At 38.2% G+C, this 16,003-nt stretch overlaps 1 protein-coding gene across 7 annotated transcripts in view; it reads left to right on the forward strand.

Moving 5' to 3' along the window:
- The window catches only part of TRPS1 (transcriptional repressor GATA binding 1), a 273,674-nt gene extending 258,002 nt beyond the window's left edge, over positions 1–15,672 (forward strand). For all 7 annotated transcript variants that reach the window (XM_062188087.1, XM_062188083.1, XM_062188084.1 and 4 more), the window contains 2 exons: positions 4,775–4,897; positions 8,904–15,672. In XM_062188087.1, the coding sequence (XP_062044071.1) occupies positions 4,775–4,897; positions 8,904–9,965 (1,185 nt within the window). In that variant the 3' untranslated portion in view covers positions 9,966–15,672. The remainder of the gene's footprint in view (positions 1–4,774; positions 4,898–8,903) is intronic.
- The last annotated feature ends 331 nt before the right edge of the window (positions 15,673–16,003 follow it).

The following is a 16,003-nucleotide window of genomic DNA, read 5'->3' on the forward strand; positions in this document are numbered from 1 at the left end:
GAACTTTGAAAACCTTAAAATTTCTGTTTTTGGCCGATCTTCAAATAATAAAATTAAATAAGCAATAAAGACAGCTAAACCCATTTAAAACTTTTTTTTGTTTTTCCTTAAGTTGTAGCTGAGCTTACCAATGCGTGTGCCATGACTTAGCCAGGAATCAGATGCAAGTGACTGAGGAGTGAAGCTCCTCCAAAGCAAAACAAATCAGAAACTTTGAGAAATTTAACTGTAGAGTCACTGATACTGTGAATAGTCGTGACCTAAAGATGAAAGTTGGTTTCCTGTCCATGATTTGGTCATTGTATGTCTGTGTTTATTTCAAAGCAGAAAACAAAACAGGTTGAATTTAAATAGTACTTACATTAAAAGATAGGGGCATCTGTTTTAAACCCAGCATAGATGGTGGTCCACATTCATCACATACATTACAATGATAAAAACTCACTCTTATGGATGTCACACATTTGAATACAGAAAAAAAGCAAGAGAGCTGGAGACATCTCAGTAATTATGACTTGGAAGCACTTGCTAGGCCATCCTCTGGCCTCAAAACTCCTTTGTCTAGCTCTCACCATTATCCGTTCTCTGTCACATAGGAACTTACCAGCTAACAAAAGTAGAATGGAAACGACACACAAATACAATCTAATAGTCAAGCCATTAAAGCTTAAAAAAAAGAAAAAAATTGCTGGATTGTTGATTCTGGGATTTTTTATCTGTGGAAAATTTCTGTTGAGCTTTCATTTTCCTCTCCTAGCATTGCTCTTATCCATAGAATGCATAATTCTCTTCCTGAGAGGTAAAGATTATTAATTTTTAAGTATTCTTTTTTTAAAAAAATCTTTAGCTCAGTCCAAATGTCCCAAGTGAGTGATAGAAAACCAACTATTTGGGCCGTGACCTGCTGCCTTCCAGGGTGCACATTAACAGGAGACTGGAGTCTAAACACTACTGGGAGTCAACCCCAAACATTCTGATGTGGGATGCAGGAGACTCAAAACCAGTTTATAGGAAAAGGAGAAATGTATTACGGATTATATGGATAACCATAATGATGCACATGGAGGCAAGCTGGAGCCTTGTCCAAGCTAACCTAGCAACACAGCACTCAGCAAGTACTTGGCATCAGATCATTCTTAAAAACAAGCGTGGAGTATAGAACTGGACAATGAATGTTCTTGAATTTCTCTGTGACGTTACCATCTCTGCCCAACTCCAGATAAATTTGTCAGCCTGAATGGAAGACATTGCAAAGGGATTTAAACCCTCCCCCCCCATCAGAGTGAATACTAATGATAAAAAATTATAGCAAGCAAGATTATTTTCAAGTTTGTAAATGTTTATCCTCTCAAGACAGCACTGTCCTAGGTGCTATAACTTACAATTTTCCATGACCATTAGGAGATATGATTTCAATACTTAATGATGGTATTTTTTATAACTCTGTAATGCAGAAAAAAACTGCGAATGAAATAAAGTTCTTAGTGCTCTTTTTCTTTAAGTCAAGGCCAAGCTCGTGTTTAAGAAACAGATCAGAGAAGGTATCTGTTTAGTCTTCCTTTGGCAACAGCCTGCTTCTCTGTGGGTAGCTGAGCTAAGGGTGTTGATAACGTCACAGGAAGTGCCTCGATGGGTCCAGCCAGGTTCCAGTGCACACAGTGTGACCAGATCAGGGCTGTCAGCTGTGCTGTGATTTAGAGAGAAGTGGTTCTGAGGTCACACATCTGGGGACACCATCTACTTCTCCCGCTTGCTGTGTTGCTTCCAGAAATTCCAAGCTCACCAAAAATAAGGTCTACAGAGTTAGTTGTTAAGTGTTACATTTCTTGCTATGGTAGGTAACATTTTATGTACGAAATGTTTCTCACTTACCTCCCACTCACCACACCCTTGCAAACTGGCTCCTATTGAATTTCTAGGTGTCAACATCTAGATATTTCACTCTGACTCAACTTTCCATTCTCGTATTTGATAAGATTGGTACAAATGAAGTATACCTGGAAATATCCAACCCTGTGTTTTTTTGCATACTTCAGTTGTTCAATAATGACATTAAGGGGCTGAAAACAAAACTAACAGTTATTTTTCTCATACAAAAGAAATCACAATTGAATCTCCTTTGGAAAAAAAAAAAACTTACTGAGCATTCACTTCATCCCTGGTATTTTTTAAATTGGGTGTATTAATGCACATAATACTCCCAGCAGCTCAGAATGTGAGGATGGGGTAAATTTCAACAATAAGAGGTTAAGTAGCTTGCTCAAAGGGGCACCTAGCAAATGGCAAAGACAGATGTTGAGTACAAGTAGTCTGACTCCTAAATCTGAGTCTTAACCTCCGTGTTACACTGACTCTGAGTCAGTGAATTCAAAGCACCCCTGATGCATTTAAAATAAGATATGTATTTAAAATATAGCAACCTTTATTAGAGTATAAATGCTGCTTAAAGCAAGATATGCTTGTGGAAACCAGTGCTGTAATTTCAGGATTTTCTTTCTAACTAATGAAAGGCATTTTCTTTGCAAGAGAATTAAGCACCAAATTGTGCAAGGGTTGAAACACTCACCGAAATCAGGATTACACCCACTTTGACATGCTGTGTCAAGCACCCAGGGCATAAGGAAAGAAAAGCAGGCTGAAGTGAATGGTTACACATCCCGATTTGAGCCTCAGCCATATATGTGGGTTAGTTTCCAAATGGACATTTGCATTGCCTTTATGTGGATCAAGTTGGTGTTTATTTGCCAAACATGTTATTTAGATCTAGGAAAATGACAGGATGGCCCCAGGAAAGTTTCGCAATTATAATCTAACTAGGCTCCCCAGCTTGCTTTGGATAAAGGGGCTCCTGGCATGTTGGATAAACACAACCTCGAACAGTGGGTTGGTTTTCAGAAGGCGGTGGTCCCCATTCTTACAGCAGGTCTCAATTGGGACTTGTGAACTGACATTCAGCATCTTTGTACCAACACCTAAAGTCTGATGTTGCTGTTACTAAAATTTAGAAACTCGCAGTGCATTCTTGGTTCTGACTTGGGGGGGGGGGGGTGTTAAAAAGAGAGCCAGAAATTATCTTCGTGAAAAATCTAGTTTTTATTACATCACCTAAAGTAGCACAACCTGCTACACTAATGAAATCGTGTTCTTGGTTTAAAAGGGCAATTGTTAGCCTGACTTTGTGCTCACTAAAAACATCCCCCAATCTTGTTAAGTTATTGCTCTCATTTCAGATTTTTATAGCTGTGCAGCTTACCAGCCCTCATTTCTTTACGTTTCATTCATTTTCCTTGTATTGATGATTAATGGAGGATGTCGAATGTTAGAGTGAGCAGGCATCAGCAATTGCAAGATCATAATTAGTTTAGCTGACGAGGGCCTCTGATAGCACTTGCATCTGGATGGAAAAATTACCCTATAGGGAACTGGCTGCTCACCAGGTCTTTTTAGTGATACATTGTGAAACACCCGATGAATCAAATGCCCTTTCAATGCCAAGAAAGTGTTCCAGTCTTGAAGCCAAAATTATGTCTGCAGAAAGCTTTCCATTTGAAATGTATCAGAGTACAATTATAACCATTGTATTTTCTTGGCAGGGATACCACTCTTCTACAGTATGGACTCGAGTTAAATAAATTGCCTAAATTTTATGAATCCCCGAAATTTTGACTTATAGCATTGTAATATTTAATTTATAATAAAATTGGGTTCCAGCAAGACTTTTTCCACTCCTTATCTAACATGAATATTTTATCATTAAAGGCTTTGCTTTCTAGAGAAAGGAGAGCTGAGCTGCAATTCAGGCTTTTTCTTTCTTTCTTTTTTTTTTTTTTTCTGCAGCAAGAGAATTCCATTTCCTGCCTGTTAGTATTTGTGCCTACAAACACAGCCTGACTTTTGTTTAAATGAGAAGTTTAACTCATTTAAGCAGAATCATCACTTGATAGGAATAATGCAACAAGCAACACTAATTATCTACTTTTAACTATTCTTAAATTATTTCTGAATCCGGTGATTACAGAATTCAGGTCACCAACATCAATTTTTCCTTGGAAATGCTTGTGATTTCCAAGCCTGAGTCAAATGAAATAAATAAATAGCCATTGATGGGATCACATTGTCTTGCTTTAAGCAGGCACCTCTTAAGCGTTCTCATTAGTAGTGCTTCTCTTTGGCAGGAGTTTCTACTGGTCCCCTCAGCTTTGTAGAATACAGTGTGTTCTCTTTCAGATTTTAAAATTGCAAGCAAAAGACCAGCATCGAGTGTCTCCTAGTCTGTTAGTACTTTCATTACATGCGTAACAGAAGAAGATACAAATCAGCTCTAATTTTAAATGGCTTCCAAGCTGCATTTATTCCAAACTTAAGTTCAGGTAGTATGTGCCCCTCTTTTTCAAAGTATATGAAGCATATTGCCATGTTCCATTTTTTTTTTCTTTTTTAGCTTTTGCCTTGGCACTTTTAAAAGGTATATTTTAGGATTCAGCATTGAGGAGCCATCATTAAACCCACAAAACCCAAAAGTTCAAAAAGTTAAAGCTGTTTCTGTGAAAAGCCTTTGGTGTTCCACACACCTCATCCATCACTGTAGGGTTAATTATAATGAAAATCAGTGGTGCCTATTAAACACAATTGAACCTGACCTCATTATGGGCACTGTGGTTTTATACTGTCATTGTTGCAAGTCTGAAGACAAAACTCCTGGGTTGATTTGGTCTAACTCCACTGATCATGTGACTCACCTCTGACCTTGTTTTTTTTTTCTTTCCCATTTCAGAGGCGTAGAGGCTCCGGTGTTTTTTGTGCCAATTGCCTGACCACAAAGACCTCTCTCTGGCGAAAGAACGCAAATGGCGGATATGTATGCAACGCGTGTGGCCTCTACCAGAAGCTTCACTCGGTAAGAACCTGTTCCACTGTTCCAGGAAAAGCTTCATAAAGCAGGCTGGCCTGGTGTGCTGGGTGATAAGCCCCATTCCCTGGCCTGTACCGCCAGCCCCCGCAGGGTTGTTTAATACAGTCACTTTGAATGCACACGTGATTTATGGTGAAAGAGGCTTAGATGTAATGGGGAGATACATATGAGCTCATTAGTAATGCATTATGCCCCTTTTGTTATAAAAGAGGAAAATGATTGACTTCTGGGAACTTCACATAACAGAAAGTCAAACTCATGGTTACTGTTGTTCAGTAGAATTAATTGAGATGCAAAGAGAAACATTAAAAGTTTCAGAAATACCCAAAAAGGTTGCTTTTTTTTTTTTTTTTTTAAGACTCTGACATTATAAAATATGGGGCAGGGAAAGAATGCTATTTTTCCAGCTCACCTGTGAAATTTGCAAGTGTCATCTTGGCTGCTTGGGCGCTGGAGATCCGGGCATTCACAAGTGCAGCTCTGAACAAGGATCAGAGAATGTCACTTTGCATCTCTGGTTCTTCCAGTGGACCTGGTGTGAGCAGTCTGCCTGCGGCCCTTCAGGGCTGAGTAAGGTGCTTGGGTGCTTTGCGTTGTCACCATCTCCAGCTGCTGTTGGCTCACAGTGGTCCTTCAAATTGCATTTTCCCACATTTTAGTTCGAATTCTACAATAAAATTTAAACTCACAGCCGCCCCCCACCTGTATATGCATTTGACTTACTGAAGGATATATATGTTTTAGTTTAGAAAATTTATCTGCAGGCCGGCGCTGTGGCTCACTATGGCTGATCTTCTGCTTGCGGCGCCAGAACCCCGGGTTCTAGTCCCGGTTGGGGCGCCAACTGTCCCAGTTGCTCCTCTTCCGGTCCAGCTCTCTGCTGTGGCCTGGGAAAGCAGTAGAAGATGGCCCAAGTCCTTGGGCCCTGCACCCGCATGGGAGACCAAGAGGAAGCACCTGGCTCCTGGCTTCGGCTTGGCGCAGCGCGCCGGTGGTAGCAAACATTTGGGGGGTAAACCAACAGAAGGAAGACCTTTCTCTCTGTCTCTCTCACACTAACTCTGCCTGTCAAAAAAAAAAAAAAAAAAAAAATGAAAATTTATCTGCAGACAAGAGCTGATTCTAAAATAGGAATGCCCCATTTAGTAAACAGAAATCTCTTTCCCTGTGCCTTTTACATTTGATTTGGCATTTTACCCCAGCTCTTAGCACAAGCCAGTGAATGGATTACAGCTACAGGGAACACAGTTTTAGACAAAACATCCTCATAAATGGACCATTGGAAGCACTCATAAAAAAAAAAAAAAAACAATGTTGTCAACAATACTACCTGGTAGTGAACTATAAAAACCTTAATTATTAGCATGTGACTAATACTAAAATACCACCACCTTGCACCACCGCACATTTTTGTAATCTTCGTTATTTAAGCTCAGCAATAAGCTTTCACTTGATGAGGATGAACATTAATGATTTTAATTGAACTTTGGCCAATCATAGGTCAAAATTAATTAAACTACTGTTCTGCTAGGTTATGATAATTACTACAAATAAACTATTTCCTAAAAAATATTTTAATACTCATCTCTGCAAATCAGAGGCAAGATTTTTTTTAGATGTATTTATTTATTTGAAAGGCACTATTAGAGAGAGGGAGATATGGAGAGAGATATTCCATCCGCTGGTTCACTCTACAGATGGTTGCAAAAGCCAGAGCTGGGCCAAGCCAAAACCAGGAGCCAGGAGCCTCCTCAGCGTCTCCCACATGGGTGGCAGGGGCCCAAACACTTGGGCCATTTTCTGCCTGCTTTTCCCAGGCCATTAGCAGGAACCTGGATCAGAAGTGGAGCAGCTGGGACAACAACTGGTGCCCATTTGGGATGCTGGCGTCGCAGGCTGTGGCTTTACCTGGTACACCACAGTACTGACCCTAAGATGCTCACATTTTGTGTCAAAAACTGCCACAAAAGTTATGAAACTTTAAAAATGGAATGCAAATTTCAGATGTCTTTACTGGATGGAGATTAAATACTGCTTATTTTATAATACTAATATGAACTCTTTGTAAACCTGAACATTCTGTCCAAAATAAATGCACATGGCCTATTCAAGCTATGTAGCATTTTCATTTTAAAACCAGCAATTTTCAATACCTTTATGATGATAGAAATATTCCAAAAGAGTTTCATATTTGTATTTTGTTTGGTATATTAATGATATTCTCTTGCATTAAGTTGCATCCTTTCTGGCCATAATTCATGAATTAAATATTGCTTACATTCATATTTTATATCAAAAGTATTTTCTAGGGCTGGCACTGTAGTACCAATGGCAGATTAAGCCATTGCCTGCCACGCCAGCATCACATATGGGGGCTGGTTCAGGTCCTGGCTGTTCGACTTATGATCCAGCTAATGCATCTGGGAAGGCAGTGGAAGATGACCCAAGTGTTTGGGCTCCTACACCCACATGAGTGACCTGGAAGAGGGTCCTGGCTCATGATTTCAGCCTGGCCTAACCCTGGTCATTGCAGCCATTTGAAAAATGAGCCAGAAGATGGAAGATCTCTGTTTCTCCTTCTCTCTAACTCTGCCTTTCAAATAAATAAATAAATCTTAAAAAAAAGGAAAAATATTATTTTCTGATTTCAACAGCCTATTTAAATTTATCCTGAATTTTTAGTCTGTAAATATGTTTTGATTTATTAAACTTATTTTAATTTTATAAATCAAGCTAGAACTTCCACTGCAAGTAAAGTTTTTTTGTAGTCTTATCTGTTGATTTTAGTCATGTTATAGAAACACCTGTTGAACACACACATAGTTGCCAGGAATGTAAAGCTAAATAAAACACTTAAGCTGAGTAAAAGTCAGCATGCATTTTAGGTAAAGAGTAGAGTGACAGATTGAGTATTTGAACCAAGACCACAAATGAATTTAGACTTTCAACACAAAACTTATGCTCTGCCTATTAACAAGTAGAATCTTCCCTAATGAATATAAAATGTCATTTAAGAAGACAAAAATGAGAGAAAACACAACCTTCTGATATGATTTTGATTACCTGATCTCTTTCCTCACAAAATTCATATTTTATAACCGCATTTCTAATCATTTGGAAGGATGCATGTAGAAGAGGTCTTCAGGGAGTTTATGGGAAAGGTGTGTTGTAAGAAAAATGTGCATGGATTTCAAAATTTTTTTTTCACCAAAGTAAACTTGTCTTTTCATTCTATTTCCTATGAACTCACAGCAGTATCCTTGTACCAGTCTGCTTAGGCTGCCTTGACAGAGTGACACAGATTGGTCTGCTTAGAACAGTAGCAATGCTTATTTTTCTCACGGGTCAGGAGACTGGGTGTCAGGAGGATGCTCTTTCTCACTGGACTGCCTTCTTGCTGTGTCCTCCCGTGGTGGGGAGAGATACCTCTCTCTTCCTCTCTTCCCATTGGATTAGGACTCTACCTTTATAACCTTCTTTAACCTTAATTGTCTTCTCTGAAGATCTTATCACAAGACACAGTCACATTTGGGGTTAGGTCTTCAATACCTGCATTTTGGAGGGTGCAACTCAGTCCATAGCAGTGCACAGTTTTCCAGTTGATATCATCAATACATATCTCCTGAGATGCTTTGTTGTACGTTAGTGCAGAACACAAAAATGGGAAATATTCCAGAAAAGTCAGTGACTTCACATACCTTTCTATAAATGATGCTATCTCCAAATCTGTTGAGTTAGGAACGGCTGTCTCCAAGTAGATTAGCGTTTTCAGTCCCCTCTTCCCCCGGTAAAACTGGACATGATTTAATTGGGCTAAAATAGTGCACTTGGGTGATTTCCCCTGATCCTGCTTAGGGCAGAGGAGGAGATTTAACAAATCTATAGCATAAAGTCTAGCCTTGCTTTGAACTTAAGCTTGCTTTATTTTTGTAAGGAATTTTTAATGCATTTAATGTTCTCCTTTTATGTATTGTGTGTGTGTTCTCTGCAGACTCCCAGGCCTTTAAACATCATTAAACAAAACAACGGTGAGCAGATCATTAGGAGAAGAACAAGAAAGCGCCTTAACCCCGAGGCACTTCAGGCCGAGCAGCTCAACAAACAGCAGAGGGGCAGCAGTGAGGAGCAGGTCAACGGGAGCCCGTTAGAGAGGAGGTCAGAAGATCACGCAACTGAAAGTCACCAGAGAGAAATTCCGCTCCCGAGCCTGAGTAAATACGAAGCCCAGGGCTCATTGACTAAAAGCCATTCTGCTCAGCAGCCAGTCCTGGTCGGCCAAACTCTGGATATTCACAAAAGGATGCAACCTTTGCACATTCAGATAAAAAGTCCTCAGGAAAGTACTGGAGATCCAGGAAATAGTTCATCCGTATCTGAAGGGAAAGGAAGTTCTGAGAGAGGCAGTCCCATAGAAAAGTATATGAGACCTGCGAAGCACCCGAATTATTCACCACCAGGCAGCCCTATTGAAAAGTACCAGTACCCACTTTTTGGACTTCCCTTTGTACATAATGACTTCCAGAGTGAAGCTGATTGGCTGCGGTTCTGGAGTAAATATAAGCTCTCCGTTCCTGGGAATCCGCACTACTTGAGTCATGTGCCTGGCCTACCAAATCCTTGCCAAAACTATGTGCCTTATCCCACCTTCAATCTGCCTCCTCATTTTTCAGCTGTTGGATCAGACAATGACATTCCTCTAGATTTGGCGATCAAGCATTCCAGACCTGGGCCAACTGCAAACGGTGCCTCCAAGGAGAAAACGAAGGCACCACCAAATGTAAAAAATGAAGGTCCCTTGAATGTAGTAAAAACAGAGAAAGTTGATAGAAGTACTCAAGATGAACTTTCAACAAAGTGTGTGCACTGTGGCATTGTTTTTCTGGATGAAGTGATGTATGCTTTGCATATGAGTTGCCATGGTGACAGTGGACCTTTCCAGTGCAGCATATGCCAGCATCTTTGCACGGACAAATATGACTTCACAACACATATCCAGAGGGGCCTGCATAGGAACAATGCACAAGCAGAAAAAAACGGAAAACCTAAAGAGTAAAACCTTAGCACTTAGCACAATTACATAGAAATAGGTTTTCTTGATGGGAATTCAATAGCTTGTAATGTCTTATGAAGACCTATTAAAAGAAATACTTCATAGAGCCTGCCTTATCCAACATGAAATTCCCTTCTTTTTATTATTCTTTCTTTCATTGAGTAGGTTACCGAGACTAAAAAGTGAGGCAAATGGTCAGTGAGAAAGAATGGAAGATGGCAAACAATCATTTTTTTTTTTAAAACCAACTAAGTTAAAACCATCTTGACTGATGTGCACTGGGAAAGTGATCTGTAAGAAGTACCACCAGATGATAATTGCTGCGTTTATAAAGAAAGGTAACACCTGGCTAGAATTAGAAAGGATTTACACATGATGCGAGTAAAGCAGTATTGGGCTGGCCATTGGCCCATTGGTTCAAAGATCCACAAATTGTTGCCTAAATTTAGAAATATCATGAAATCCTAGGCAGTTGAGGAGAAGTCAGATCTCCAAGGCAATGCAAGGAAAATGGCGCCCTCTCATATCAGTCTCCTCTCATTGACCATGTCTCAGATTTTGACCTAGAAATGTGAGCTGTGGTTAGGCTTGGTGAGAGAGCAGCAGGAAACATGACAGATGGTGGCACAATGTTGTTGACCAGCCCTGCCTGTACATACACATGCACACCCTCTTTGGTATTTTTGTCCTTTAGATGTTCAAATACTCAGTAGACCTTTTGTTTGCAGTATAGGTTCATTTTGTCCAAATATATATCCATTTAAAAACACAGTGTCCTCCATGCTTATGTAGTAATTTTATTTTAGGGAGACATTTCTTTCTTGTATGGGATGAACCAGTTTGGATTTGTTTTCTAAGCCTCCTGTTGGTCACTAATCTCACTTGGCACATTATAACTAAAAGAATCCCCTCGGTTCAAAAGAATAGATGGATACACAAGTCAGACTGTGGGTTTAATTTGTTTGGAACACATGGTTTTTCTCCACAAGGTAACCTGCTGTATTTATTTATTTTCTTTTAGTTAAATATAATTTCCAAACTTTGTGGTCAGGCAGCGTCTAAGGTTACGTTACCACAGACTGACAGTTGGTATATATACCAATCAATCCCTTCATTAGATTTATACAGGTTTAGTTAAGTAGCATTAAATAGGATTCTTAGAAGTATGTCTTCATAGTACTTTTAATACTTAAGGCTTTGTAAAAACTATCTATGAAGGGAAAGCTCCTCAGCATAACTGCTCAGGGAAATAGGGCTAAATAACTGAACATTAAATAATTGGTTAAAGGTGCTGTTAGTCGAGCCTCAATGCTTGCTACAAGGATGTATGTACAAGGACTGACTTTAATAATTTGCATTATATTGTCCCAACCAGTAGTTTATTTTTTTGCCACGGAGATGTAGAAGATATTACAAGCTACTGGATGCACTGTCAGATTAACTTATTTCATTAAAGAAGTTGGGAGAACAAATAGGAAAAAAAACTTATTTTTCTAGTAAATATTAATGTATTACATTTCAAATAATGGTGCCTGACATATTGAATAATTATTTTCTACAGTGTACGTATGCAACAAAGATATTCCATCATGCATTAGAGTCAGTTCTGGCTCTGCCTAGCTGTTTACATTTGCAAATGTAGCAAACAAGGTAATGAAGCAACTATTTCTATGGCAGTAGATATCTTTTGTGTGTGTGTGTGTGCATTAAAGTTGTAAACGGTAACATGAAACAAATGAAAGTTCTTAATATCATGGTATGGAAAACAAGAAGGAAATGAAAATATTTTTATGCCTACTTAGGAAAAAAAAAAGGGTAGCACTATTCATTCCAAGTACTTTTTTTTTTTAATTTTTAAGCTCTTAACTCACATTGTTATGCTTAAGATGATAAACATATATCCTCTTTTTATTGCTTTGTCTATGTTTCAGATGAAACATTTCAGAAATTATTTTGATAAGTGCTGCTGGAATCTGCAGCGCTGATGTTTTTATTGCATCCTGTAGTTGCATTTGCACTCCATTTTTACATTAATTTGCAGTTGCTTTGTATTGTTTTGTTTTGTTTGGGTTTTGTTTCTTTTTTTCACAGTGCCGGGTGTTCGTTTCTAAAAGTTGGATGGCAGGTAGAATTCAACTGGTTCATGACTGTTGTAGTGAATGAAGTTAAAAATGTCTTTCTGATGTTGTGTTGTCATTTCCATTCTTGCATTTTTGTTTTCATGTAAAGAGAGAGAGAGAGAGAGAGAGAAATCAGGACTAAGTCCTCTGGTTCAGTTTCATAGTTTAAGGGGCCCTATCTGATTTCATCTGTCGCATAGCTCTGCTATTCATATAAACTGAAATAAAGAGGTGGAATGAAGAGCTTTGACATTCAATGATTTGCCATAATTTATCTTTCTTAGGAGTTTTGATGGATGCATCCCACAATGTACAGGCAGACTTCAGAAGTGACAATTAAAGACCTAAAAAGTAGATTCCCCCAACAACGTTTATGATTTTTAGGGAAATGAATAATAAAATGCATTGTGGCAATCGTCAAGCAACATTATATGTAGACTGCTCAAATGAGAAAATACCAGAAATTTGATTAACAGGCATATTAAAGGTATTACTTTTTGGGCAAAACAAATCTTTCAGTGATTTCTCCAGTGTGTCGGACACAAACAGGTTGTTCATATTTGGCATGTATGCCTTCTTTTTAATTCAGTTGTTTTCTCAGACATAGTAGCAATGATTAGTATTGGAAAATACATATCACTGTTCTTGGAATATTTATGGTCAGTCTACTTTTGGTAGAATATTCTTGAATAGCGTTGACATGATAGATTTTATGCCATACTCCTTTATTGATTATTTTCATTTTTGCTTTCATTATTATACATATTTTTGGTGGAGAAGCGGCTGGGCTTTTAAAAAAAACAATTAAAATTATAACACTAAAATACTCTATTTTTTGACTTAATAAAAGCCTTTATTCCATCTCTCAAAATACATTTTTTTTTGTTTTAAGATTTCTGATCATTTTGTCTTAAGTTGTGATTTTAAATGAGCTATTTAGATTCTTAATCTTTTGTTAGAGGACTTTCAAGATGATTTAGGCATTTTCCCTCTTGGAAAAGGCTTCCCCTATGATGAAAACTGTATGTCAGCTAAAACTGAATGCCATTTAAAAGCTGTAGATCCTTGAAAAATGACTTGTCTATGTTCTAAATTAAGCTTTGAGTCAAACTTTAGGCCAGCATTCTCTCTTCCTTTTCTTACTCTTTCTATCATTAGCATTCAGCCCTAGATCCATACTGTTGTTTGGGATAGAAAAATCATAAGGAGCCAGCCCACCTCGGAAGTTTGTGGATTTAGAGAGACACTCCAAGACTAAATAGATAGGAAATGGATGGAGCTCTCATTGTTAACCCCTTCACTCTGTAGTTCAGAAGGTAAAAAGTGTGTCCAATTCTCTCTACATGACATATTGAGATGTTCTCTTTTAAAAATCCACTTTTAAGATAGTGATGTTCTGTTGTAACTGTCCTCTTTTAATAAAGGTAGATTTTAGAAAACAAGCATGGGGATTCTTATCTAAGGTAATATTAATGAGAAGAAAAAAAGTGATTATCTTTTACAGCTCTCTGTTGAAGCCTGTGGTAGCACATTATGTTTATGATTGCACATGTGCACATATTCTATTATGATCCAATGCAAATACAGCTCCAAAAATATTAAATGTATATATATATATATTTTAAAATGCCTGAGGAAATATACATTTTTCTTAATAAATTGAAGATACCAATACTGCTATTAAAATATTAGCCTTCTGCTGTGTGGCTGCAAACCATCACAAAGTGACTTGTCTTGAGACCTGCGAACTGCCTGCCTGTTTAATCCATGAACAGGAGCGCGTCCCTGGAGGGGGAGTATCTGCCATCCAGCTGTGGAAACACGGGGTGGAGAAGCTGGTGTTTTGCTTCTATGGTCTATGCCAGCCTTCTGCCTAAACCTTAGATGTGCTCACAGCTACCTGTCTTTGGGTTGACTGAGGGCCATGGCAAAATGAACTCAAGGTGTCTTTGGTGAGCAAGTAGGTGACAGCTTGCTGACTGACCTAGGCACAGGAGAAAGCCGATGAATGGAAATGCAACCTGAGTATGAAACTAAATATGCTAACCAAAGGTAGGTACTGTTAGATGGAATTCTATCAGCAGGCGGCTGACTGTAAATGTGAAGACTATATAGAAAGAATGCATCAGGACTTTGGAGGGCAGTGTTATTTTCCCAAAGAAAAGCCTTGGCCACGGGCAGAGGCTTAGTGTCTTTGTAGAGCACTTCCACATGGTTTTCCATTGCTGGTTCTTAGCTGACTCACGTGTTCCTGATAGTGGTGCAGTTGTTTAGAAAGCATCCCCAGCTATTTTCAATAAGTAGACCCTCCGGACGATGCTAGGGCAGAAGTGTGTCAGGTCAAGGGTGAAGAAAATGTGAAATTCAACAGTAATTCACACATGGAAATGGGATAATGTGTGTTCATGGATTGCTCTCTTCAAGGGAAGAGTTATAAGCTTCTTGTGCCAGAGAAAAGCAAGAGTAACTTTACCACGGAAATAATGTTTAGCCTGCATCAGAAAAAATGGTTCTTCAAGACCCATAAGTCCCAAACTGGATCCTGGTTACACCCTTGGTTGTTCTTTTTTTTTTGTTTGTTGGTTTTTTGTTTTTTTGTTTTTTTGTTTTTTTTCAATATATGAACTGCAGCAAATCACTTTTTTCTTTTTGTGCCTCAGGTTCCTCAGCTGTAAAATGGAAAAAATATATTAATAATAATAATATTAATAATAATAATAATGGTAATGTAGTACTTGTTTGTAAAGCACTTTGAGATCCTTGGTTGAAAGGCACCATAGGAGCGCCAAGTATTATTATGTGGCCAAGGGGGTTATTTAAACTCTCAGTTTAGCAAGGGCCAGAAAAGGTTGGGGTCATTTTTGTTAAAGATGAGCTGTAAATATCATAAGTAGACAGCCTATAGTGTTGACTATGAAGAGGCAAAACTATTACAAGGCTGATAAAACAGTAATTTCTTAATGGCTACCAACAAGGCAAATATCACAGTAACACAATGCCAAATTCCTTAGGGTGGACTATTTGACAACAACATGGGTAATTTGGGGGGAGGGCTGGGAGTGGGAAGCATCTCAAAATGCCAATGTCAAATTCACCTTCAGTAATATTCACCAGCAGAAAATGTCTTTCATATGGAATGATTTCATGTTGCTAAGAAGAAGAATTCAATTTGTAGTCCTGATTTGAATATTAGAATGTTGGCTATAATAGTTCTGTTCTTACAACACATGGAATTTTTTCGTTTTATTTTATTTTGTTTTCATAGTGCATGTTCATTTCTACTCACAAACATGTTCTTGGTGTATTTCTTATGCAAACAATCTTCAGGCAGCAAAGATGTCTGTTACATCTAAACTTGAATAATAAAGTTTTACCACCAGTTATACATAATGGCGTTGGTATGGTTTATATGGATTCACTTTCCATCCATGTAGCAATAGGAAACACAGACCGGATGGTGAAATCACATCACCATTTTAAAAAACATTTCTAAGACTGATGAAGCCTGGATTCTCTCATCTTGTTTTGTTTTACTTTGCTTCTTTTTTCTTTAACCAATTTCATATTGATAGATTTTGTGTAAAAATTATGCTAGTTTCTTTAGGAAGATTAACAATAAAAATTGTGTTCATTTCCAAAACATTTATTGAGTATCAAGTATTGAATGTTGAATATTGACTAATAATTTTGTTAAAATATTAAAATCTCTTGCTTGCACAGTTCCAACTTTGACTTAATTGAATATACCCAAGTGACTAGGATGTGAGGATCCTGACAAGTCATCTAAAAAAAGTTTAACATAATAGTACTTTGTGTATCTAAAATGAAATTAACCAGTGCCAGTTTCTGATGATTCTGAAAGACATGGAAGAAACCCAGGTGAGAAAAAGAGGCTGTGGGAAGAATCACCCAAGTGTTTTT

This window comes from Lepus europaeus, chromosome 4 (genome assembly GCF_033115175.1).
Source record: "Lepus europaeus isolate LE1 chromosome 4, mLepTim1.pri, whole genome shotgun sequence".
Lineage (NCBI taxonomy): Eukaryota > Metazoa > Chordata > Mammalia > Lagomorpha > Leporidae > Lepus > Lepus europaeus.